The sequence below is a fragment of the Lontra canadensis genome, unplaced genomic scaffold (assembly GCF_010015895.1).
Source record: "Lontra canadensis isolate GAN:19392208 unplaced genomic scaffold, GSC_riverotter_1.0 scaffold47, whole genome shotgun sequence".
NCBI classification, from domain to species: Eukaryota; Metazoa; Chordata; class Mammalia; order Carnivora; family Mustelidae; genus Lontra; species Lontra canadensis.
Genome location: NW_022631041.1, coordinates 9,806,838 through 9,834,462, shown reverse-complemented (window position 1 = coordinate 9,834,462; position 27,625 = coordinate 9,806,838). Strand labels below are relative to the sequence as shown.

The 27,625-nt window shown below is 42.7% G+C and overlaps 1 protein-coding gene across 4 annotated transcripts in view; it reads right to left on the bottom strand.

Annotated features, from left to right (window-relative positions):
- The window catches only part of SASH1 (SAM and SH3 domain containing 1), a 195,254-nt gene that overhangs the window by 124,090 nt on the left and 43,539 nt on the right, over positions 1 to 27,625 (bottom strand). For all 4 annotated transcript variants that reach the window (XM_032873140.1, XM_032873141.1, XM_032873142.1 and 1 more), the window contains exon 2: positions 20,983 to 21,111. In XM_032873140.1, coding sequence (XP_032729031.1) covers positions 20,983 to 21,111 — 129 coding nt within the window. The remainder of the gene's footprint in view (positions 1 to 20,982; positions 21,112 to 27,625) is intronic.

The following is a 27,625-nucleotide window of genomic DNA, read 5'->3' as shown; positions in this document are numbered from 1 at the left end:
TCATCCTCTCCCTCCCGGAGAGCCACTCAAGCTCTCAGTTCCTCCAACGAAATGCTTCTTGTACCTGTTTCCACTTCCACACCTAGTGTATTTTTACACCTGGTCTATTTGCTCCGGCTTTTGTTACCTTTTGTCCATGCAGACTGCAGTGACAGCCTTCCCATGGCTCTTCCTCCTCCCAATAATCAGATGCACTAGTGAGAAATCAAATTTTCTAGGAACATGACTCTCCTGTCCTTCTCCTAATCAAAGCATCTCTTCTGTTCCCTCTTAACAGGAGAACGTCAAACTGTTAAACCAGCGTTCAAGGCTCCCACCATGTAGGTGTTACCATCTCAGCAAGTTTACGGTCTTATTCACTTAACTGAAACTGACTGACAATAAGCTCTGCTGAACATCCAAAGAGACGCAGCTCCAATGAGGAAAAGTAGAGCTAAGTTTTGTGCAGTGGGTAAGAAATCAAGTCCACATGCCAGGTTCACAGAGTTTCCAAAATACGTCCCTATAGAGTAGCATCATTAACATCTTGGGATTATTCAGAGCCACTGAGGTGCTTCCCTGAAGAAATGCCTCTTTCCCTGTGATTCTTTCCCTATATGCTTCATGCTCTAGTAGTCTAGCTTCCCGGGACTCACTGCAAACTGAAGGAACTATGGTATCAATTATAAGCTTAAAACCCAAACAATAACTGCTTCATTATAACATTTTATACCCTTTTTTTTTAAAGATTGTATTTATTTATTGGACAGAGAGACAGTGAAAGAGAGAACACAAGCAGGGGGTTGGGGGAAGCAGGCTTCCTGCTGAGCAGGGAGCCTGATATGGGGCTCGATCCCAGGAGCCCAGGGTAAGCCAAAGGCAGATGCTTAGTGACTGAGCCACCTGCGTGTCCCCATTTTATACCATCTTTAAAGCAACTTTCTTTTTCTTCCATTCACGGATGCTTTAAGTGTAGCTGTAATTTATCAAAGAGTCCCCCTCGCCCAGTGCCAGCAGCTAAGCTGACACCGGTCTCTATTGTCAGTGGAGAGTGAGGTTCGGGTTGGAATTTATGTGAAAAACAAACACGGGATGCTTGTTAATCATTTCATAAGTGAACAGTGATTTTCTCAAGCCTGAAAGCCAACTCTAGCTACAATAATCCCTCTACCTTGCAAAACTGCAATTCTCCTAAATATTTTGAAATACGGTTATGCAGACATATATTCTGTGACGCCTCCACTACAAGTCGTAACGAGTCACAAGCACTGATGTTCCGTCTAGCTTCAGGCCATAAAGGGGTTTTGTAACAACATGAATTATACCAAAATGAAGATTAAGGATTTAAAAAAAAACTAGTGCAGGGGCACCTGAGTGGCTCAGGCGCTTAAGTGTCTGCCTTCGGCTCAAGTCATAATCTCAAAGTCCTGGGATCAAGCCCCCGCACTGGGCTCCAGGCTCAGTAAGGAGTCTGCCTCTCCCTCTCCCCTGTTCCTCCCCTGGCTCATTCTCTCTCTCTCTGTAATAAATTAAAAAAAAAAAAAAAAAAAGTGGAAAATCCATCGGGAGTGTAGACTGCAAAGAAATTATTCCCATTATGGTCTTTGAGAATGAATTTGGAAATAACTAGAAACTGTAAGGGGCATTGCATGCTTCATATTAATTTCATTAAAATTTAACATAGGAAATCACTAAAAACCCAAATGACATATTTTTAATTCCATACAGTTTTAGATGTCGCCCTGCACATGGTGAAGACCCCGTAGCACTGAATGAAGGTAACAGTGCAACACTGAACTACACAGAATCCTGTCCTCGACATTTTCATGTGTGTTTGTTCAATGGGGGTAAAAAATTATACTGCATTTCTCCTCGACCCCAGGACACCTGGTAAAGTGCTCAATCAATACTTAGTGACTGGATCACAAGATTGCAGATTTAACTAAAATTCGTGAAATTGCTTAAATGAAAATACAGACCCAGGAGGCAGTTTTTATGTCTGTGTCACAGATGTGTGGGCAAAGCTTTATATTACACCTCTGGGTGGCTTGTGACACTGCAGTGGGTCAAAATGGCTTACGATGAAGAACCCCCCCTCATAGCTAGCCCATGTTAGAACGCTTATTACCTCTAATGCATTGTGGTTGTTTATTACCCCATGAGGTTTCCATTTACTAAGGAATGTGACTTTACGTGCATCTTATAACTAAGACTATCCTAGAAAGAAAATGTAATGCTGGTAATATGGTTTGTTAGTTTATAGGAAGGTATGGCTCTTGTCTCAAGAGAATTGATTAAGAACTATTCCAGATTGTAAGTAATCTCTTTGGTTATTTGGATATGCAACTGTTAAAAATATAACCATGAGCACTGCTTTCCACAACACTGTCTTTTTTTTTTTTTTTAAGATTTATTTTTATTTGAGAGATTGAGAGCAAGGAGGGGGTAGAAGGAGGAGAGAGAATCTCAAGCAGGCTCTCTGCTGAGCACGGAACTTGATGCAGGGCTCAATCCCAGGACCCCAAGATCATGACCTGAGCTGAAATCATGAGTCGGGTCTCAACCCACTGAGCCACTCAGGTACCCCTCGCCCTTTTCTTATAACAAAAGAACTCCTACCTTGGTACTCTGGCAGTTTCTCATGGTGGGTACTCATCAGGATTACCCTACAAATACTCTCTAAACTCAGTTACCCTACCACAGGTCATTCACAACCTCCAACTGACACACGCCAGGAGGTTTTCCACAGGCAACATCCTGATGGGAAAAGCACGAGTATCCATGTCAAGTTAAGAGTGTATTCCGTTATGAGTGTTAAGAGTGTATTCTGTCACTGGAGAGAAAGTGACTCTCCAAGTGCCCAGACTGTTCATTTAATACCTGCTTTGTAACTGCCTCTAGCAGTTCAACTTTATTAAAAGCACAAGAAATCTCCTTCTCCTTGTCTGATTTTAAGTATAGATTGCAGTTTTTAAGGACAAACTTGAAGTCACTTGGGTATGAAATCTCTTACATGGCCCCAAGGTGATACTGGTATAAAATGTCTCCCTTCTCTTAATCTTTTATTGTTCTTTAATTCTATTATTACTATGTTGATGGCAGTTTTCATAGCATTTTGGACACTTAAGAAAATAAAACTGAACTCGAGAATTCATTTAAGCAAAAATGAAAACATGAGAACATTTAAACTCAATTTTGCTATTCACATACTACTACTTACAGCTCTTCATGATGGGATATTCGGTTAATAATCCTTGGCCTCTGCAAGGTACAATCGACCATGAAGCACCAGGTACTATGACCAATGCTCTGAAGGATACACGGACAGAAAGATGCAATTATAAGGTGCTTATAATCTGGTCAAAGGGATGAGACAAGTATCAATAATAATGCAAGGCAGAAAGAACAGGCACCATAGAAGAAGTATGCTAAAACTGCAGTGGGGATTTAGAAAAACAAGGGCCACTTCCCTTAGGGATCCAAGGAAAAGAATGCAGAGAGGTGGCTCTAGAGCAGGACACAGTGACAAGTGTCATGGATGATCAACAGTTTACAGGCAAGGAAAGAGGTGGAAGAGAAGCAGAGACTGTTTTTCTTCAAAACAAATCTGAAATGATGCGATCGTGTATAAACTGCACAGCAACAAAAGCTAAAGGGGTACCTTACACCATATCCAGAAATTAACGCAAAATGGATTACAGATCTAACTGTAAGAACTAAACCTATAAAATTCTTACAAGAAAATATGGGGAAAAGGCTCATGTCACTATCTCTGGCAATGATTTCTTGGATAGGATACTAAAATCACAGGCAACAAGAGAAAAAATAGATACATTAAACTTCATCAAAAGTATAAAATTTTTGTTCATCAACAGACACTATTTACAGAGTGAAAGGGCAACCCAGAGAATGGGAGAACATGTTTGCAAGTCATATATTTTATAAGGGATTAATATGCAGCACATATAAAGAACTCCTACAAATCAACAACAAAAACAACCCAATTCAAAAATGGGAAAAGGACTTGAATAGATATTTCTCCAAGCGCATGAAAAGATGCTCAACATCATTCACCCACAGGAAGACGCAAATCAAAACCACATTAAGATACCACTTCACATCCACTAAGATGGCTATCAGAAAGGAAGGAAAGAAGAAAGGAAAGAAAAGAACAAGCGTTGGCTAGAATGCGGAGAACTGGAACCTTTGCACAACTGGTGCAACTGCTATGGAAAACAGTATGGAGTTTCCTCAAAACAAAACAAAACAAAAAACAAAAATGGAATTAACTGTTAGTTCTAGCAACTCCACTTTCGGGATTATACCTACAAAGAACTGAGTGAGATATCTGTACACTCGCATTCACAACAGCATCACTCTCTCAATGGCCAAATGGCGGAAGCAACACAACTATCCACTGAGGGATTCATGGATAAACAAAATGTCACATATTCCTAGAGTGGAATATTATTTAGCCTTAGAAAAGAAGGAAATTCCGACAGATGCTACAACCCAGATGTATCTTGTGGACATTATACTAAGTGAAACACACCAGTCACAGAAGAACAAATACTACAGAATTCCAATTATATGAGGTAGTTGGAGTCATCAAGTCCATTGAGACAGAAAGTAGAATGGTGACCACTGGGGGCTAAGGGAGGGGGGAACAGGAAGCTGTAACAGGCACAGGGCTCTGGTTTTACAGGATGAAGTTTTCTGTGGATGGGTTGTAGCAATGACAGCACAACCATGAGACTATACCTTATACCACCAACTGCACACTTAAAATGGTTAAGGTGGTAAATTTTATATGTACTACATTCTTCTGTGAAAATAACTTTTAACTGTAAAACTAAAAAGCTAATCTACAAAAAGTTCAACCCTCCTCACTAGCACCACCCATATGAACAATGCATTCCTAGACCTGAGAAGGGCCTGTTGTCCTGGCCCCTGGACTCTCCCCAGTCTGCTCTGCCTTCACTGACATTCCCAGACAGAGCCTTCTGTCTGGCCCATCCCCCAGGACCAGATCCATCCCAGACTACCTGTATTCCTAAGGCCCCCCTGTCTTAGCACTAATGTTCCACAATCACCTGTAACTTGTCCTAAAAGGAACAATGCACATGTCAGTGGTCTCTCTGCTGGGTGCTGATGGACTGGACGCTGCTCTCTCTGAGCTGGAGCCCTGAATTTAGGAATATGATACCAACAGTAACACTATTTAACATAACATAGCAAGTTAAAAAAGTCATGCCAACTGCGTTGACCGAGATCTTCTTTTCTATCTCTTGCGTTCACAAGCAGGTATCACTCATCATTAGCAATATCCACATTGAGCCTCCTAATGAAGTCCTTCAGAGGTATTTCTTGAGGATCATAAGGTAAACATTCCAGTTAAAAACAAGTCAACGTGGGGCGCCTGGGTGGCTCAGTGTGTTAAGCCACTGCCTTCAGCTCAGGTCATGATCTCAGGGTCCTGGGATCAAGCCCCACATTGGGCTCTCTGCTCAGCGGGGAGCCTACTTCTCCTCCTCTCTCTCTCTGCCTGCCTCTCTGCCTACTTGTGATCTCTCTCTGTCAAATAAATAAATAAAATCTTAAAAAAAAAAGTCAACAAATAGAAGAGTTGCTCAACAAATTCAGATCTGACTAAAATGCTGGCTTGTGTTCAAAATGTGCATCTCCTTGGGTTGGGCCATATGACAGGCACTCAACAATGAGAAGCATGTCCATCTGGTTTGTTCTCCAGCCCTGTCTTATCCTCTGTCTCATCCTTAAGTCAACGTGACATGGGCATAAACACATCTCCACCTAGAGAAAATATCCCCAAGTTCAATGTTACTGTGGAGGCCACTACCCAGCACAAGATAGGTTGGGTTCCAAACACTGCCTTGCCAATTTCTCTCTTTCTCTCTCTCTCTAATATACAACATTGAGCTTTAATGTCAGGAAAAATGGGCACATTCCCAGGGCAAGCCTCACAGTCATGATGTGCTGGGGTACAGAATGTAGAGCCTACCTGCCTTATAGAAAAAGTTTTGCAGGAAAATGGAGTTGATATCCACTTAGAGATTTCAAGATGAATTTAGTCCTGAGGAAGTGAACAAGGGTGCACACCCTGGAGGCATTACTGGTGGACACTTTGACCTGGGCAGTGGGGGAGGGGTAGGCTCAAGAGCAAGGATGGGTTCCAGGTGGACAGAGGACCAGGTGGTAAGAGGAGGAAGTGAAGTCAGGAGGAGATGGGAGAGGAAAGGGTGAGATGCTGAGGAGCAGATGTGAGGACAAAGGTAACAGGTAAGCAGGACAGCTCCTTGGTATCTGTAGCAAACTAGCCCTGGAGTAGACCATGGCAGGAGTAGGGACAGGATGTCTTGTTCTTCTCTGTGCCTCCGAACCAAATGTGTCTGAAGTTGGCGGTAAGCGTATGAAGGGGCATAGGCAGAAGCTGCATTTTCTCTTGTCTCCTTCCTCCTTGCTCATCCTTCTCTTTATGGTATATTCTACAATCCCGGCCACGATTTTTTGCTCACACCCGCTCACCTATACAGGTACACACACATGTACACACACACACGATCAAAGGCAGGAGGGAATAAGTAGGACGCTAGGGCTGGAGGGACAGGCATGGAACCACCTATGTCCAGAGTGTGCAGTAAAAGAGGACATGGGAGTGAGGAGAAGAGGCAAGGGGTAGAAGGAATATGTCCTTAGCCCCACCCCCACCTGTTTGAGCATCTGCTCACTGGCTGAAAGATGTGTCAACTAGAGACTTTCAGTCCAGCCATGCTCTGGGCAGAATCCACTACAGCCTCCTAGCCTGTGAAGAGATACTACTGGTTCTCTCATGAGTCTCACCCAGCTTCCAGCATTTGCATTACTACCATTTTCCCCTCTCTGCCATTCTGCAGTTCCATGCGATCTTACTGGGGACTCTGCTGTGAAAGGAGGCTGCCATCTTGGAGTTGACTGTCACATGGCATACACAGAACACCCAACAGGAGAGCTAGCCCAAGCAACCACATGACAGGGGAGGTGGGAGGGTAAGTCAGTTTGAAAAGAACTGGAATATGAAATACACTTTCTTAGTACCGTCCAGTTTCTATGAAGACTGTCCTCCTTGGATCCTGGACTTTCACACTTCAATACCCATTTTAAGACAGTAGCTTATCCCTCAGAACCATATTAAAAAATAGATACAAAGCCAAGTTTAAGCACGAAAGAGATTTCTTTTTATTACAAATATACTTTCATTGGGAGCCATTTCTCCTCTAATCAGAAGCTTGACTCTCTTAACATATTTTATTTTTTTATTAGCCAATGGATTCATTCTGTAATAAAGGCACTCTTTTCCCAGAACTACATGTTTCAAAATTTTCTTGCTTAAAAGATTCATGCTTATTTTAAAACCAAGAGGGGATTAAGAAAGTCTGGCTTTTGGAGGACAGGTATCCAAATATCCCAAACTGCCCACCTACTGCCATAAATTCAATCCAGAAATATTTATTGATCACTTACTACATTCTTGGAACTGTACTAGCTAACCACAGAGTTACAGTAGTGAACAACGTTATTATACACTCACTACAGAAAGATGAAAACAATACAAATGCTGGGATTAGATGGTAGTAAACACTGCATTTGTGAGTATACTAAAACCAGTGAATTGTATGCTTAAAATTTTGAGTGGATTTCTGGGCATGTGAATTTTATCTCAGTATAAAGTCATTTATTAAAAGCCCTATGGGTGTGTACTGAAGAGAGCCAAAATGTACTATATGCTTTCCTATGATAAGCATTCAATAAATGTTTTGTAAAGAACACAATCAGTTGTAGTTTAATTAAAACAAAGTATCTACTTGGAAAAACAATATATATCTATAACCTTGGTCATTACTGTAGTTGGCATTATCATTCAAACTATAAGTGCCCTTATGAGTTCAGCCCTGTTAAATTCACCTAAAGCTTAGTTAGCTGTTTACTTCTGTTGGTCCAGCTTATGGCATAGCATGAGCTGAGCAATTATACAAGATTTGTCCCGATTACTCAGAAGCCCGCCTTTCAGTTGACTTCATGTTGTAGAGCCCTGGCCAGAGCCCGAGGGACTTTGGCTCTTCCAAACCAGTTCAGCTAAGCCTTCCAACCACCAAGCATGGCCACCGTAACCTTCTCTGGTTTCCTGCTGCTTAACGTAGCTCCACATGAACGGATGGAAAGCTAGAATATGCTGTAGGCAGATCTGTATCGCCCACTTATGACTGTGACTAACAGAATCTTGTCCTTGGCTGTCTTGTTCCATTGCAACATGAACTTCCTCATGATACTAATAGCTTCCTCATGGCACCAAATATGTTACTGAAACACACCAGAGATCCAGTAAATGTTGTTTTTGTTTTGTTGATTTTACCAATTCCCTGCATTCACTTTCAGGAAGAATACTGAAAGCCATCATTTAGCCATTTCTCAAACAGTTATTCTATAACACACGAAAATTACAATATCATAAACCCTCTAATATTGGGTTATTCTGCTAAATATACTGAAAATACAGTAATTATATAAATGTACAGTAAAATGTCTCATGTTATTTTTACCTTCTTGAATTTAATTTTCCTAAAGTCTAGGATCCCCTGTGTTCTACAACAATGTAGGGAATATAATTTTAAGAGATTTTTTAAAAATTCTGGATTGCCCACAGAATCTATAAAGCTGCTTGGCCCTATTCTAAATAGTCCAGGTTGCTGAGCTTTTTGAGTTCTTCTGCCTACTTTTTCAATGTCTTGTCTCTTCATTTACTTCATACCACTATCCAACGACTGTCTCAAGAAGCTACTCTACTCTCTTTTAATTTGCTGCTTCAGTTCTACCCTAGGTAAAACATGTCTGTCTGTCTGTAAGCATATATTTCTGTGTGCACAAAAAGAAGAGAAATTAAGGTGTGGAAAGAGAATAAATAGAAAATTGTGAAATTCCAGAAAACTATTTATTTATTTACTTATAAAGATTTTATTTATTTATTTCACAGATAGAGATCACAAGTAGGCAGAGAGGCAGGCAGAGAGAGGAGGAAGCAGGCTCCCTGCTGAGCAGAGAGCCCGATGTGGAGCTCGATCCCAGGATGCTGGGATCATGACCTGAGCTGAAGGCAGAGGCCAAACCACTGAGCCACCCAGGCGCCCCCAGAAAACTATTTAAAAGCTGACAGTTGGGATGCCTGGGTGGCTCAGAAGTTGGGAGTCTGCCTTCGGCTCCAGTCATGATCTCCAGGTTCTGGGATCGAGTCCCATGTTGGGGTCCCAGCTCAGTGGGGAGTCTGCTTCTCCCTCTCCCTCTCCCCCTGCCCCTCCCCCTGTTTGTGCGCTCTCTCTCTCTCTCTCCCCATCTGTCTCTGTATCTCTCTCAAACGAATAAATGAAATCTTTATAAATAAAAAAAAAAACCTAAGGGTTTATGGACACATTAAAAAATATTCAATATCACTACTGATCAGGGAAATGCAAATCAAAACCACAATGAGATAGCGCCTCACACCACTCAGAATGGCTGGTATCAAAAAGATATGAAATAACAAGTGTTGGCAAGGTTGTGGAGAAAAAGGAACCCTCGTGCACTGTTGATGGGAAGGCAAACTGGTACAGCCACCCTGGAAAACAGTATGGAGGATCCTCAAAAATTAAAAAGAGAAATACTGTATGATCCAGTCCCTTACACGACTGGGCATTTACCCAAAGAAAACAAAAACACTAATTCAAAATATTTACACTCCTATTTACAGCATTATTTACAACAACCAAAATACAGAAGCAGACCAAGTGCTGGACAGATGCATGGATAAAGAGAATGTGATATACATATATGTCTATATCTATGCCTATGTCTATATATATATACACAAGGGAATATACACAAGGGACAGTCACTCAGCCATTAAAAAAAAAAAAAAGGATGAGATCTTACCATTTGCAACAATGTGGATGGACCTACAGGTGTTATGCTAAGTGAAATAAGTCAGAGAAAGACAAGTACTGCATGATCTCACTTACATGTAGAATCTAAAAAAACAAAGTAAATGAACAAACAAAACAAACAGACTCTTAAATACAGAGGACAAACATGGTTGCGGAGGGGCAGTGAGTGGGGGCATAGGTAAAACAGATAAAGGGAAGTAAGAAGTAGAAACGTCCAGTTATAAATAAGTAAGTCACAAGGATGAAAAGTACAGCATAGGGATTATAGTCAATAACAGTGTAATAACTTTGTATAGTGACACACGGTAACTACACTTGTCATGGTGAGCACTGCATAAGGCACGGAATTGACAAATCACTATGCTGTACACCTGAAACTAATATAATATTGTATGTCACTATACTTCAATAATAATTTTTTTTAATTAAAAAAAAAACCTTAACTGTTCAGAATAGTCATCTTTGGTAAGTGAGTATTAGGAGACTTTAAACTTCTACTTGGAAGAATTTTGTAGGTTTCTTTTTTCAATTTTTTTATAATGAGTCTATTGTTGTAATTCGTTTAATAAAAATGATTTTATATTATGTTTTTATTATTTTATATTATGCCTTATAATATTGTGCTATTACACTTTCACTTTCATATTATTATTACCCAAGCACATAATCTAATCTGTAAATCAGGATCCACATTTTTTGGGAAGAAGACTGAGAAAAATCTCTTGAGAGTAAAAAGCAAGGTTAGGGAGTCACCTGGGGTGACTCAGAGATTTGGCACTGACCTCTGGCTTCAAACCCCTTTCCAGATACTTACTAGCTGCTTGACTTTAGACAAGTCCTATTTTTATGATTATTACTCTTATCAGTAATTAGTATTTCTAAAAAAAAAAAGTATTTCTAAGATAAATAACAAAAATGATATTTGTTACACATGTTCACTGATCGCTAACCTGTACCCATGCATTCTGCTGAGGGTACTGCAAACATTACCTTTATTTTGTCTTTACCACAACCTGGTGCAGAAGCCCCATCATCCCCCTCAGGCATGCCTGGACCGAGACTCCAGGCAGCGACTATCCAGGCAGGTGGGCAAGGTGGTCTGAGTCTGGGTCTTCTCTTCCAGGCAATACAGCCTCCCTTTAGTATTCATTTCTGCCTTGGCCCACTGAAAATCGTAAGATCACTAATATTCATCTCATAGGGTTATTAAAATAACTAAATCAGGTAGTAGATGTGGATGCCTCATAAACTCCAATGGACTTTTAAAATGTGATTATTGTGATAATTATCAGCACAATTATTTTTATGGCCTCTCGTACTGGATTCACCCTGACTTTCTAGTTACTGGCAGTACTCTAGCGAGGCAGATAAAGTACACTGAGTGACATGTTAAGTCATGCTGTGAGCAGTGATGCAGAATAGCCTAATTGATAAGTATCCTAATATCACCAGCATTTAAAAGATTCATCAAAAATATTAAACAGGAGGGGCGCCTGGGTGGCTCAGTCAGTAGAGCATCCGACTCTTTGTTCCGTCTTGGGTCATGATCTTGGGGTCATGCAGTTGAGCTCCATGTCGGGCTCAGCGCTCTGCCCAGAGTCTACTGGAGAGTCTCCGTCTCCCTCTCCTTCTGCCCACATCCCCCTCCCCCTGCTCACACCACTCACTCTCTCTCTCTCTCCCTCCCTCTCTCTAAAATAAGGTAAGATCTTTACGTAAAAAAATATATTAAAGAGTATGTTTTTCCTTAAGTAAAAATTCTTCTTTAGGAAGGCTTAAATCTTCATGAGTCAAGCAATGAACTCCAATGAAGAATTCAGATACAATACCAAAACAGATTCCAGAAGATGAACGAGATCAAAGGAGTATATTGGAAGAGTAAAATCCACACCCTAAGGACAAAGGACATACACATACAAACAAAAATAACCCTTTGAAATCACAGCTGGAAATGTGTCTTCCTCTTGGCATCTCTGTTGAGAAGCCATACCTTGGCTGTCGCACACATTAAAAAATAACACACACCCCCACAAACACATCCAGATGTTCACGAATATTCATGATGTGCTTCCAATCTGGTTTGGGCTTGCCCTTGATTTATTTTTGATTAAGTTCCACCAGCTTCTGCTGGGGCCCATGAGATGGATAGCACTGCCATAGCACAAATTTAGATAATCTTCGTATGGTAAATAATTGCAGAAAGTCTCTCAAACTATCCCTTATAAATAAATGATTTGTGCACAAAGCTCAGAACAGCCAGACATGGAGACTGGCTTAGACCTGAGCCTGAACTCGAATGTCATTGCTGCAGTTGATAAATTAAACCTCCACGTCTACTGCCCAGGCTGTTACATCAGAGGGTTAAAAAAAAGAAAGAAAAAAGCTAGAAACTACTGTTCTCTTTTGAGTAATATAATGGGACATGAAAGGAAACGGAGATGCATTTTCCAAAGCCACCAAATTAATTTGTGTCCTTCCAGATACCCAAATGGTTGAAAAGCCAGAAGCCTGACAGGATCAGCTGTGTTGAAGACATCAGCTCAACATTGTACCATCTTGCTTTCTTCTACTTAAAATAAAATTCCCAAAACTTCCAAAGTGAAGGAGAGGCAGCTCCAGATTAATGAAAAAAAAAAAAAATATATATATATATACATACATACATACACACACACACACACACACACACATACTGCTGAAATGGGTGTAATGATTTTTTTTTTTTTTTAAGTAGGCTCCACACCCAGCTTGGATCCTAACACAGTGCTTAAACTCAAGACCCGGAAATCAAGACCTGAGACAGCCACTTAACCAACTGAACCACCCAGGCTCCCCTGTGATGTTTTTCTTAGAAGAAGAGGCTCAGATCAATATGATGTGGGAAACAGAGGCACAAGGAAATGCAGATAAAACTTAAACGTCCTTATAACCTGCAGCCCATTGGCAAATCCTTGAGGTGGGCAGCGTGTAACCTTCCTCCAGGAAGCTCCCAACCACCTTCCTCTCAATGCTTTGCTGGAGGGAAAAACAACCCCGTTTGACAAAGATAGGCCTCAGACATCCCTAGAGTCTTCTTTAGCATTTGAAATTCCTTTTGGAATATCCTTTATCTTTACTTCCCCCCAACCCCAAATTATATAATCACTTGCTCCTCACAATCCCAGATCAATAGGCAGCAGGCAGCAGCCTCTTTCTGCCCATGGATTCTGCCCACAGGTCCTGGCCCCTTGACTTAAAATTCGTTCTTGACCATACGCTCTGGGACCTCACCAACATTTCAAAACAACATCAAATATACAGGGCCCAAGCCTCTCTGTCCTCACTCAGGCCGGTATAGTGGAGCTACATTGAGACTGGTCTAAAGTCTGGACCAATGGGTTAGGAAGCCAAGGGCCACTGTGTGTGGCGACACTAGCAAAGGCTCCTGGTTTGGCCCCAGGTGACTCCCTGTCTGGGCCCTGTCCCTGTCTAATCTCATTTCAGACCGCCAACACTAAACAGAGCCTAGAAGGACAGGTGGGCCGCTTGGCCTGAGATACTCGGTCTTCACCAGAGGCCTTAAATTTAGACCTTTGATGATGACATCATTATAGGCATTATAGATCCAGCCACAAAACCCACTCAGGCCCTGAAAATAAACATGCATCACACTCCTTTACATTTTGTCTGAAGGCAAGACCATACTGCTGCTAGCATGCTACAAATTCACACGTTTAAACAGCCAGTAATTCCCTTGGCATATGCACAAATAAATTACACGGCACTCTCCCATGTTAAAAGTGCTTATGTGTTAAATGTAAACATTTGGATGCCACTACAGTTTTGGGGACCTGATGCTGACATCCCAGGGCTCCAGCAAGGCACATGGTGGGGGCAGGGGGGCGCGGTGCTCGCTCCACTATGAACCGTCCAGATTCCAAAAACAGGAATGCTCCTTTCCCCTCCCAAAGGCTGGCCACACCCTCCCAAACCCAGATTCTGCCATCAAAGTGGCCTCACTGACTTGAATTCCTTGGCTTTTTTCCCCAGTTACCACCAATGTGATTAACATTTAGGAATTCTCTGTTGTATGTAAATGAAAACAACCACAAAGCTCAGACTTCTTTCCCTTTCTGGCAAACATTTTTATTCTGAGTAAGATGCTATTTTGGTTTTTAACCCCCTAGGTATATTGTGTTTTATAAAATGCAAACAAATGAAACAGTAATTTCTCAATGCTCAGGAGCAAAAAAGAAGCTGATGCCATTGAACCTTATTTGAAAGACCTGATGAAGACCTCCCACCTTATAGACGTTTATATCACATATGACGCACCTAAACTGATCCCAAATTATACAAGAGTCGACCAAGGTTTCTAAGTGTAAAAGGACAGATGCATAACTAAATGACAAGCAGCCCAGGATGCCGAGATCCAATCTGGCAGCCGAGAGATCGGTTCCTGTCCATCCGTGTTAGCGCGGTGCAGTGCACAAAAACGCTGACTAAATTGCTACTGGGCATCAGACGATAAATGCGACTTTGTCTGAGAGGAGCCAGAGCAGAGAACTGTATCACCATGGGGCTTAAGACACAATGCCTCAGTGTATTTTGTCATCAAGTATGTGAATCGTGCAGCAGAACGTAGCTCAGACCCAACATCTAATGCCCACTGTTTTTGCCTTCAATCTGCAAATCACCAGTAGCTCCAAGCTGGCAAGCCCTATCCTAGAAGACAAAATGAAACCAAACAAAAACAAATGCTTTTCAGAGCAACGGTTGGGCTCTAGCAATGGAATATCTAAACTCGGGACACCCTGCCACACATATCACACTGCTATCCTTTTCAAGAGAGAACACGGGTCCAAGGAGAACATTTGCCTTCTGAGCTTCCACGCTCCTGGGGCAGACCCCATTCCCTCCAGACACCTGCAGCCTGTTCACGCAGGTGGGGGCGACCTCGCCTTCCTTCATCACTTCCTGGAATCCTCAGGCAGCACAGGAAACCTGCTTTCCACGTGTTTTGCTGTCTCTAGCAAGTAACCAAAGAGAAGTCGATAAAACAACATGCCCTACTCTCTCCCCCTTCCCAGACAGAGTTTGGACTAAGTCTGCCCATGTGGAACCACAAGTTCACCTTGACCCAGCAGCCAGCTGTTGCAAAATGGCAATTATTTTTGTTTTGTCTTGTGAACGGTGATGAATCAGAACATCCTATCTTTTTGTATCATTAATAATCCAAGGGCCTGAGAAAGCAGACCACGCATCTTTTTCTCCACATCATTCAGATCTTAGGTTTCAGCCACGGTAAACTTCGTGTAATTGCCTTAGAGGACACATTTTCTCTCCTAATTTTTGATCTTTGCAAAAACTGGAACCTCAGCCTTAAGTTCTTCTGCACTGTCCACCCCCACCCCAAATCAGGTTAACCTTCTGCATCCTTAATGAGTGGGCTTGGGTATCACCTCTTGCAGGAAGACTTTCCTGACTTTCCTACCCTGGGCCAGGGGCTCTTCCCTGTACCCCAGCATAGCATTTTTATAATCTGTTTACTTGTCTAATGCCCCCAACTAACCTGTGACCTCTTTGTGGATGGGGAAAACATCTTTTACTGGTCTTTTTAGAAAGGCAAAATCTCAGATATAGGCTTAATGTTCATAAATTATTTAAAAATAATTATATAATAAATGAACTCAACATATACTAATCACACACCTCTTATACACCATGCACTGTTCCCTAAGTTGGGATGCAGAAGTGACCAAAACCGACCAACAAAAATCCCTGAACTCAACATGGATTTGCCAGGAAGGGACTGAGGGAACTTGCGGGGTTGTTAGCTATGTCCTGTATCATGCTAGAGTGTGCATGGCATGGATACATTCTCTTGACAAAATCATACAGCTGAGAACTGTACATTTCAATATGCAAAAAGAACTTTGCAAAAACAATGATAATCAAGTGGGCACAGGGAGTAAGGGTAACATAAGGATGTTGAAATGCTAACAACTGTAGAAGCTGGGTAAGAGGCACGGAAGTTTGTTACAATATGCTGTTTATGTATGTTTAATATCAAAAAGCTAAATAACCTGTGTACTCCTATGAATACATATTAATGAAGCATGAGTAACGGATAGTCTTCAGTGGTACCAGAATGGTTTTGAACTAGGAATAGAAAGGAAAGAAAAGAAATGAACAGTTACAGGCATTCATCATGATGTGCAAGGTGCTTTATAGCAATTTTCTCACTTACTCCTCACAATACCTTTATGGGATATTTTTACCCCCACTGTATAGATGGGAAAGCTGAGGCTGAGGGAGGTTATCCAACTTGCCAGGTAAACACAACAGCCACAACCGGGCCCCGAGTCCAACAGGGTTTCCCTTTGCTGCTGCACCAAGTGGCGATGGGGGCTGGGACTCCTGCTGGGGCTGGGGCAGTGCAGTCTGAAGAAGGGCTGAGAAGAACCTCTAGTCATGACAGATCCCACTCTTCATGCCTCTAATGAGGCCAGAATTACATCTGAAGAGGTTGGACTATTAAAATTTCAAGGAATGGGGCGCCTGGGTGGCTCAGTCATTAAACGTCTGCCTTTGGCTGAGGTCATGATCCCAGGTTCCCTGGAATCGAGTCCCACATCAGGCTCCCTGCTCCACAGGAAGCTGGCTTCTCCCTCTCCTACTCCCTCTGCTGTGTTCCCTCTCTCAGTGTGTCTCTCTCTGTCATATAAATAAAATCTTTTTAAAAAATTTTTTAAAATTTCAAGGAACAATAATTACACCCCAGAACTCTTCCTATACCATCAGCAACAGCTGTGACGTCACATCTGTCTGTTATAATATGCAATATTTTCACTTACACCCCTGGTCCCTGAAGACCTGCACTGAGTCTCCACCTGGGCTCCCATTTCCTGGTGCACACATAGAGGAGATCACGAATAGCACAGAGCTCAAGCTGGGCTTGGGCTGACATTTGTCAGTAGGGTCCCCCCGTAAGTAAGGAACTCCTTCGTCATGGCTGTATTGCACCGACAACCACACACACTTATTTTCTGTCCACACCCAGACAGACTCAAAACCTCACAGATGCTGAGGAAGCTGATATGGCTGGTCATAATTGCCCACACCTTGCCTGTGTCCCTCTCCTGGCTGCTGTGTCACTTTGACAGATGTCGGACTTAGCATCACTAGAGATGGGCCCATCATGGACTTGGAAAGCTGTATCATTTCCAAATGCAGACTTGCCCAGCCAAAATAACAGGCAGTGCTCAGGGACGTGCCAAATGTGTGGAAATACGGGCAGCTTCCCTGCTGTTCACAAGCACTCATGTCCCACTCCCCAACAGAGGCAAAGGCTCGGGTCCAGACACACTGTTCCTTTAGGGCCTGTTTGGTGCTAAATAAAAACTCTCCATAGTTATAAATTTGAATCATAATCCCTGTTTATACTATTGATATACCATCTGTACTCTCTGTTGCCTTCATCTAAACTAATTGGCCCTGCAAACACTTTATCAAAGAAGTGCTTTATGCTAGTAGGGAGCCGGGTGATTAGGTCCTGGAAAAGTAGCTTGATATTCAGGCCAGAAAGTTAATTACTAACATAATTATCAAAACCTTATATTTTTCAGGGTTAAGTCAAGCATCGCTGACTAAATGGGCAGGGTGCCTTTTTTGGTTGGTTGGTTCTCTGGTTGACATGTAATTAGCTCTTAAAGACAATGCATTTCTTGACTTTTAAAGCCAAACACAAATATCTAGATATCTATTCTATCTATAGAACATTACCCCAATTGCCAAAATTCACCAAGAGAATCTGAAATGAAATGAAGTCATAAACTGACTCAACCCATCGTTCAAAACTCTGTATTCAAGGCTGTCTCTGAATGATTTTTCTACAGCAGACACAACAAACTTAATGCTACTTTTTTCTATATAAAAGGCAGAGAACCTGGGGGGCTCATTAGGTTAAGCATCAGACTCTTGATTTCTGCTCAGATTGTGATCTCAGGGTCATGAGCTCAAGACCCACGTCTAGCTCTGAGCTGTGTGGAGCCTGCTTGGGATTCTACCCAACCCCTACTCCCTCTACTCCCCCAGTCTCCCCACTCTAGCTGTCGTGTTCTCTCACTAGGGGGAAAAAAAAGAAAAAGCTGTAGGCTTCCGCTGTACTCCTCTTACTGCTTTTGGTGGATTATTTCTTTTCCAAACCACCTCAATTCAGCTTTCACTGGACTGCTTATGGACACCAAAAGGAGTATAATGTTGCAGGTCCTCAGACACAAAGCTGCTCCAACAGTAAAATGGGGAGGAAGTTTGTCTACTTGTTTGAAAGTGGAATAATATGCAATAAAATAACGAAAAATAACATAACATAAAGTAAAATAATGCAATAAAAGGAGCATCATGGACTGAAAGTTTCAGCTTCTCAAGAAAATGAACTCTCTCTGTGATGAGCTAACCACCATAGGACAGAACTTGCAATATGTTGCCAGTGTTGCATAGGTGGCCTGAAAGAATGATAGATGACCTTAAAGCATATCTCACACAGACTTCTAGACTCTCCTGAACTATGTGAATGACATATGGGACACATGGCATCTAACCAGGCATTTAGCAGTTCAAGAGCTCCCCTTGACCTCTCCAACTTGCCTGGAATTTCATAGAAAGGACTCTGAATATGCCCATCTGGGATCTTACTTTTTTCATGAACTACTGTTTAAAGGATGAACGAAGTTTCCAGCCTGGCTTGAATGAGCTCCCATCAATTTTACCCACCACCACATTCCTGCACCTTGGATGAGAACTAATTAAGCTCATGTGGTAGTTTTTTTTTTTCCCCCAGACTGTCTTTTGCAGCTCTGGAACAGAGCACACCAAATTAAGCCCATCTGTCTAATTGGGAAGAAGTTATTTATCCCACTGCCAAGCAGGCTTTCTTTCCTATGCAGATGCTGCATTCCAAGGTTCCTAAACACCTTGCGGTGGTGATGGTAACCCCAACTCAACCAGCTAGACTTCTGGGAGAGCAACTGCATCAAGGATCACGCACCAATCCATAGCAACCATTTCCTTGCAAGGCAAAATATCCAAAGAAGCCACAAAGTATGCTACCAGACTATCATTCAAGGTCAAAATTACAATATCCAAGAGTTAAGTTGTTGTTCAGCTGCAATCTTGCCCCCCACAGAAAAGGGGGGTGGGGATTTAAGTCCTTTTTCATTAACGATGTCCCATTAAAAGAACCTAATTAATTTCAGTGGCATCTTCTGCCACATGAGGTTACTTCTGTTGAAAAGGAAGCAGCAACCTTGCCGATCGCATAGGCCAGAGGACAAAGTCATAGGAAAGATACCCTGGGCAATGATGATGCCCACACGCCCGCCTGGGCACCGATGTCAGGCTCCCAGGATGACGGCTCTCAGCCCCCAACTGATGCTTCTCAGCTCAATCAACTCAACTGTAGTAACTCCCACCACTGCCGACTGCTCAGAAAGCAAACAAAAAAGAAAGAGAATCAGTAAGTATCTGATAGTCATGATATACTGTTACTCCTGACCTAAAGAATCTTCACTTAGGCTGAGTTAAGGAAAGAAATTAAAGTCCACAGGAACACCAGAGTTTCACTAGAGAAGTGAAGAATGTCCACTTGCAGAAAACAGAGGTGCCTAAACTAGCTGGTGGGTCTGTTATGTAAGAGGTGCTTTATAACAGAAAAGGAATTATTAATAAATGAATTGTTCCGAGTTTCTTAATTATTGGTTTTTCTTTAATGCCTACCCTAAGTAGATTTATGGAAATTAAATAAATAAATAAACAAACAAACAAATAAAGACTTGATTGAATCAGCAGTTTTCAAACTGTTTTGAAAGGCAGAGAGACTCTTTTTTTTTTTTTTTAAGATTTTATTTATTTATTTGATAGACAGAAATCACAAGTAGGCAGAAAGGCAGGGAGAGAGAAAGGAGGAACAGGCTCCCTGCCAAGTAGGAAGCCTGACTCCAGGCTTGATCCCAGGACTCTGGGATCATGACCTGAGCTGAAGGCAGAGGCTTTAACCCACTGAGCCACCCAGGTGCCCCTAAAGACAGAGAGACTCTTATTCAAAACAGATCCATGTGGCCTTTCCTCCCTCACCAATATATAAGAGATAGTCAAAAAGGATTTCGTCTGGATGAGGAGACATTCCAGAGGGGGTCCTGAGGTCAGCATAGTGAAATAAAACAATGTGAAAAGCACTGAACTAGAATGGATCCAAATAGAATATATGATTAAAATTTAAGTTAATAAGCACAGAAACGTCAATAAGATTTTTTGTACCAAATGCACAACATGGAAATATTAGCACACATATGGATTACAAAGAGAGACATAAGCTATTTATTTACTATTTATCACATGCAAGTTCAAATGCAGCATTAATCCAAAATGGTCTTCATGAAACAGCCAAATGAATTTCAACACCCTGAGTATAAGGACAGAGCCATGAAAAATGGTGATTATGAAGGTCTTAATGACATTTAAGAACTATAATAAAATATTAAGTAAAAAAGCAAGAATTATATTGTTGACGTAAAAATGCCCAGAAAAACACCGAGCAGGGATCTGCTAAAATACCAACACAGTAACTACCAAGTGAGAAATTAGGGTGGTTTCTGGCTTCTTCAAATTCTATTTTGTTTAAGGAAGGGAGAAAAAAAGGCAGGAAAAATCTAACCTAGACATTCTTTGGGCTTAGAGGCCATAAAAATGTAGTGTACACTGGCCAACAGTGAAAACACTTGTCACTTAAGTTAAAACATAAAATTCAGTCTTTCGATGACTATAAAGATTGGGTCGTGCCATCTCAGCCAATACCCAATTCATCTGATGGCCACAGAGCTAGATGATTCAGCCTCTAGGACCTGACCTTTGTACCCGGATCTAGCACCGCAGCTTACAGAGGGATGCTCCAGGCACAACCAGGACCGCTAGAAGGCCTGGAGGGCATGCGGGATCAGGGGCAGGACACGGAGCAGCCCCGCAGGCCAGAAGCATATTCCCAGACCCACCCACTCACCACATCCAAGTCCTGGGAAACCCGCCGCTTCCGGAGCTCCTCCATCCTCTCACACACATCGGAGAAACAGGTGTTGTAATAATCTGCATACTGCTGTGCCAGGTCATCGATGTTTCCCAGCGAGCCGTCCTGGGGGCGAGGAGAGTAGGAGGAAGACACAGGAAGAGAACAAAGGCAGTCAGTCCACCTGCAAAAATACCAACCGCTTCCCGTCCCCACTCTCCATGTATTTTCCCTAGTCACGGCTGGTATTCATTATGTTGTGAGCATGCGCCGGGCTAACTTTCACACGTGACACCTCTTAACCCTCAGGCTACCCGCTGGACGCCGGACCTGTTCCTCACTGTGCGGAGGAACACACAGTAGGTCACCGAAGCTGAGCGACCACCCAAGGGTTCCAAGGCTAACAAGCAGAGAAGCCAAGCCTCCAGCCCAGGACTGCCTGGTGCTGAGGCCATGGTCTTGAACTCACACCTCTGCCTGCCTGGCAGGGCTCAGAAACACTTAGGGGAGCACCTGCCGAGAAGGTGCAGGGGAGAGGCTCCCTAAGGCCCGATCAGTGGCTGCACCAGAACCTCCTGGGAAGATCCTGAGAAACTCTGCTACCAGGACCACCGCATTCCCAGAAATTCTCAGGAGATCCAGAGAACTGAGGACCCATGAGGGATGCTGCGTCTGAGACACACCTGTGCCACGCCCTCCTGGGAGACCCTTGAAAAGAGCACCATATCCCTTCAGTTATTCCAAGAAATAGAAAAAACATGCAAGAAGAGCACAGGTTACCAGTTTACCTAGAGGAAAGCCGTCTGTGGCCTGAGCCACCGCTCTGGACCCCACCCTCCTGGGTCCACACTCAGCTCTGCGACCCCTAACAGGTCTCGGCCAGAGGCGGGTTTCCTAATCTCCGGTAACTCTGGAGCACTGAGTACCTATGGCACAGTGAGAACTAATGAAGGAACACGGCCCACCAGGCCCACAGGACTATGAGCTCCTAATATTCACTACAAGATAATGTTTCAGACTATAGTCTTCCCTTTGGGGAGTTGATGCCGAAATGCACGTCTCAACACATTCACGAGGCCAAATGCTGCCTACATTTGTAAATTATGCCATTTGTTCTGTTCATTCATTCATTCATTCATTCATTCAGAGAAACATTTCCCCTCCCCTTTTTACCTCCCAACCTGTCCTTTCTTTGGTATGAATAAATGGCGCGACCAAGACAACCAAAGAAACACAACTCGGAGCAAGCCTAGAAGGTGCCCACGCGCTCCAGCTTACAGAGCACAGTCCTGTCACATCACACACAGCAATGCTTGTCTAAACCCGCCAGACACAATCCGATGCAAGCAGGGCGGGGGGAATTCAGAGTTCGCCCCCAAGGCTTTTTGCTGAAGACCTTCAGGCCTTATCAAGAGGCCCGGGTCAGAGCAATCTCTATCCCATATCTGCGCATTCACCAGTTTTATGCAACCAGCGGACAGGAGAAAAAGAAAGAAATGATTTTAATTTTTTTTTTTTAAGAAAAAAAAAAAAAAAACCCTCTTCCTTTTCCACCAATAAAATGTTCTCCTAATTTAATTGCCTCCAAATCCTAGTGCAGAGCTAGGGGCCAGAAGAACTCTTCCAAGACCAATAAGATGCTTGAGTTTGAACATGTCTGGACAAAAGTCATTCCCATTCCTTCCGCTGGTCCATCTGTCTATCTCAAACAACAGGCTGTAAGGACACAGTAGAGGAGCTGGGAGCCTAACCCCTCTTCAGTAGGTTTACTATCAAGTTTCCAATAGGGAAATATGACTAGTCAAGGTAAGAAATCCGCTGCTGGGCCTCTGAGGAAAGGTCCAGGGGTGGTCAGCCTGGTGGTCTTCGCTTGACTGCTGTCAAACTGCCTGGAACCAGAATCACAGGGGAGGAGGGAGGCCAGACCAGAGCATCTTAAGGTGATGCTCCTGCAATACAGCATGATAAATCAAATTATGGTCCCACGGTTTGCCCTGACTTGCCTCAAATCAACCACATAAACCCTTTCTGTTTCCCCACTTTGTCTGTTCTGCCATGAACACAGCTACCAAAGTGACCTTGCTAAACAGAGCTGACCAGCTGTCCTTTCCCTGGGAATCACCCATGCTACCCTATCACCTGGTGACAAAATAAACCCCCAGCTTGCCGGCCTGGACCTCAGGGCCCTTCACTTTACCTCTGCTCCCCTGTCCGCTGGGCTGAGGGGGGAGCTTGGGCCCCCAGACGGGGAGGCTCAGGGCAGCCAGAAGAGCAATCAGCAGCTTCCTAGAGTGACCACTTTCCCTTCAGAGTGGTTCTCTCCCAGCCCACCAACCTCAGCCCCAGCACCAGGAGGAATGAGTCCTGAACACTGGCTATTCTTGGCAGCCCGGGCTAGGAGAATGAGAGCTCAGGGCCTGCTGCGGGGAGAGCTTGAGTCCACAGCCTGGCCAGCTGCCTTCTGTCAACCTAGCATTTCTGCTTATGCCCCAAAGAAGCAAGTCCTCCGGGGCCCCCTCCTCTTCAAGACCCTTGGTTTCCTTAGTTCCCGCCCCTGGTATATACTGGGAAAGACCAAGGCACTCCCTTCAAAGTGTGCACTGAAAGGTGGGGGAACAGAATTGCAGCCACAGCACCCCAGAACCTCCTTCTCTGAGTGATTGTCTGGACCCGGCCACGGCCCACTGGGGTCCCCCACCACTGGGGTGCCTGGCACCTCCTAAGCCTTTTAGAGTCATGTCAAGTCTCTTGAGAAGATGATGCTATCCTGTCTTCATCCAGAAACACCCACCTCCATCCCTCCAGGGAGGGAAACATGCCTGCCACTTCTGACCAAATATAAAACCCACGTCTTCTAATGCCTGAGTGCATCTGTGAGAGGCCTTACAGATTATAGCTGCACATCTTCCTATGGCTTGCTGTTCTTAAATGGAACTCAATGTCTCTCTCTGTCTCTCTCTGTCTCTCTCTTTCTCTTTCACAGAGGCACTAAGAGTTGTTCTGTTCTAGCCAAGCCGCTCCAATTTTGAATTCTGGCTTCTCAAAAATAACCAGCTGAACTCTACAACTTAACACAGTCAACTGTCTTCTTGGAATAATTAAGTCCACTCCAAAAAAATGCTTAGTTATTTATATAGCTTTGTTCAAATTACCTTCTGTCCCCTTTTCCCAAGCAACACCTTCAAAACCAACTGTTTGCTTCTCAAGTTTCCAAGCTGTCGATCAAAGGTTTTCTGCTACTAGTGAGAAAGGTTAAGTCCCTCTTTCTCAGTCCAAATTACTCAATTCCCCAATAACTTGGGGACCTGGAAAACATTTCTGTTGCTCATAAGAAAAAAGGCAGCTGCTCAACTCAATGTGGGCCAGAGACAGCAAATGCTTCACACCCTGCAACGTGCTGCTTACCCACTCCTTACTCGGCGCTCAGCAGACAATAATTTAGACCAGAGTGGCATAGCTGCCTCTCTGTTTTCCCAAATCGCTTTCCAGATGTGCAAGAAGTCCCCCAAATTTCCATTTTCTTCAGTTTTGATGACCAAGAAAACCAAATGAATAAAAGAACATGTTTTGGGGCACCTGGGTGGCTCAGTCATTAAGTGGCTGCCCAGAGTTCTGGGATCAAGCCCTGCATCGGGATCCTCGCTCAGTGGGAGGCCTGCTTCTCTGTCTTCCATTTCCCCTGCTTGTGTTCCCTCTCCCACTGTGTCCTCGCTATCAAAAAACAAAACAAAACAAAAAAAAAAAACAACTTAGAAGAACATGTTTCTAAAAAATAAGTCTTGTCTGCCATCCCTAGAAAGGAATCCCGTTCATCTCCATCAAATGGAACCAATGAACAACCACAAGATCATTTTCTCTTTATCCTCTCAAAACCCATGTTCCTTCAGGACTACCTGGAAACCTCTGTACCATTTCTGTCCAACCTGTTCCTACTTGAGATAGCAAAGACTTATTCAGTCAGAACCTTCACTTCTACCAGAAATGTTTGCAAAATCAGTCCACAGGAAATTTAAATAATGCAGCTGGCTGCTTAATAGCACCATATCTCCCGCATCTTTCCTTTGAGAACATGAAGTCACGTTTCACTCAACATTCAACAAGGCTGATGTCAAGAGGCACTGATGTTACAGAATAAACTTGAGACCATGACTTTAAACTCTCTCTAAATACACTGAAATAGATTCCTTTTAAAACTTTGTTTCTTTTAAGGTGTTCATTGTTTCTGCTCTAGAGTTATTACTTGCCTAATTTGTTTCACTTCTTTTTTTCCCCTTTGGTTCCCATGCATCAGACTGAAGTATTATGGGTTCAAATTTAGGAACGGGGAAATCTTATTTCCTTAAAGTTGTTTTTTTTTTTTTTTTAAGTAAATTGTGAAATTTTGTGCCCCATGATCTTTTTATAAGAATTTTCCCATTTTCATCTAAAAAAAAAGACTCCATGCAAATTCAAGTTCTCCTTCCTTTTCTTATTATAAAACCAGGTCACAACATCCTTCTATAGGGCCATCTACTTCACTTGGTATAGCTTTAAATTAAATCTGTGGTCTCACTCCCAGTGGCAGGTCAAGGGAAGACAAATCTTGCGTAATCTTCCCACGAAGCTGAAGCATACATGTATACCAAACACTCCTCTTTTATACAACCAACATAAAGACAGAGAGATAAGGGGCATTTGTACCGAACAATTCACATCCGGTAGACTGCTGTTACAATTAAGGAGAAAAGAAACAGCACTGTTCTCTCAACAACTGATGTAACAGTATTTCTGATATTTACCCCAATGTATTTCTGTCTCTGGAGAAGTGAAAACTAAAAGTATTATGAAACAAAGCATTTGTATCATTAACTTCTGTTATTTTGCTCTTTTCTTAACCAGATGTCATTTATGGTTCAGATATCTTGACGATCTTTAAGGGAGGAAAAAAAGAAAAAGGAAAAAAAAAATCCTGAAAACACCAGGAAATACAATGTAATCTGTATAGTTATATGCAGATCACATGCAAATGAATGCAAATGAACTTGTGGTCCTGCTATTTTATGTATCTATAAAGACAGAACCCAGAGGGAAAACTCAAAGTGTTGCTCTTAATTCCCAACATTGAGGAGGAGAAAGAGAAGTCTCCTGACTCATTTATTTAGTGTGTCTCTTCCCTTTTTGTCTGTAATAATAAGTCCATATATATATATATTCCTTAATATAAAGTATACGTTATATTTACATTGCTTCCTATTGTTTTGTAGAGGGACAGAGCAATGCGTCAGTACATCGGTTCCCTACAAACTAAATCCACAGAAAGAAATCACTACACAACAACGAAGCCTGATTTCTTGAACGACTTCACAATGTGTTTTCATTCTTAATTAGCTTGTTTAAAGATTCTGAGGTGATAAACACTTTCAGCAACCTTTCAGGTGAAATTGCTACTACCATAAAAAAGACTTTAATTCTGGTTTCCTTGTTCAGCCTCACTGAATCCGTGAGATGCTGTTATAGGAATTATCTGCCTTCAGTGCCCGCGGTTGTTGATCATGCTGCTTCCAAGAATGAAGCAGCAGACCAGATGAAGAGTGGTGGGCAGCACAGCAAAGTTTATTGAGCAAGAGTATAAAGTGTCCAGAGAGTGAGGGGACCAGAGAGGGTTACCCCTGGAGTGTCTAATTTAGGGGGTTTTATGAGCTCTTTTGCAGAACTATCTTAAGCAATCAGGTGTGCGAAGTCCTGCCAATCAGGGCTCTGGTGACGTATCTGTGTACCTATTTGGTTAATGTCCACGTACTGATATCAGTTCTTTTTCTTTCTTTCTTTTTTTTTTTTTTTTTTGCTGACATCTGGCGGTTTAGGTCTTAAGTGCCGCTTGCCTGTTATAGGGACAAGTGCTCTATAGTTAATTGTCTTATTTTAGGATGTTTTTGTAGAAGTCACTTCTATGAATGCTAGCGTGCTCCTGTCTCAACTGCAAAACCGGGTGTCACTGCTGTCCGATCTTAGCTGTCCTGACTGATGTGGGACACAGAGGCAGAAGAAAAATTATTAAATTTCCTTACCCACTGACAAGCCCTTAAAACAGGCAGCGTGGCATTCCTCTAGGGACTCAACTACCTCCACCTTAAGGCTTTGCTAAGGGCAAAGGGCAATCCTAGCCTGACCGACCCCTATCCCCAACCAGGATCCTGTAAGTCTACTTTAATGATTCCATTGGAAACTTCCTTTATCTCTAAACCCTCCAAGATACTGTTGACCATCATTCCCAAGCATATGGCCCACTGCTATACATCTAAAGGGTCTCACAAAAAGGTTTTATTACTGGTGATGAATAACCTTTTCCCCAACAACAGCTAGCCCCTCAAGCTCCTGGAAACGTGCTTCCAAAACTCCTTAGAGACTTATGCCATCCCTAACCCCCACCCAACTTGCAAGCATATAATAGACCACTCCTCACAACCCTGGGGCAGCAGCTCTTCCTGCCCATGGGTCCTGTCCCCGTGCTTTAATAAACCACCATTTTGCACCAAAGACATCTCAAGAATTCTTTTTTGTCCATCGGCTCCAAACTCTATGTCATTGAGCCTTATTTATATTTTAAGACTTCATCATTTGGTGAACATGAAGGGTCTTTGAGTCTTTACATCTGGACTCT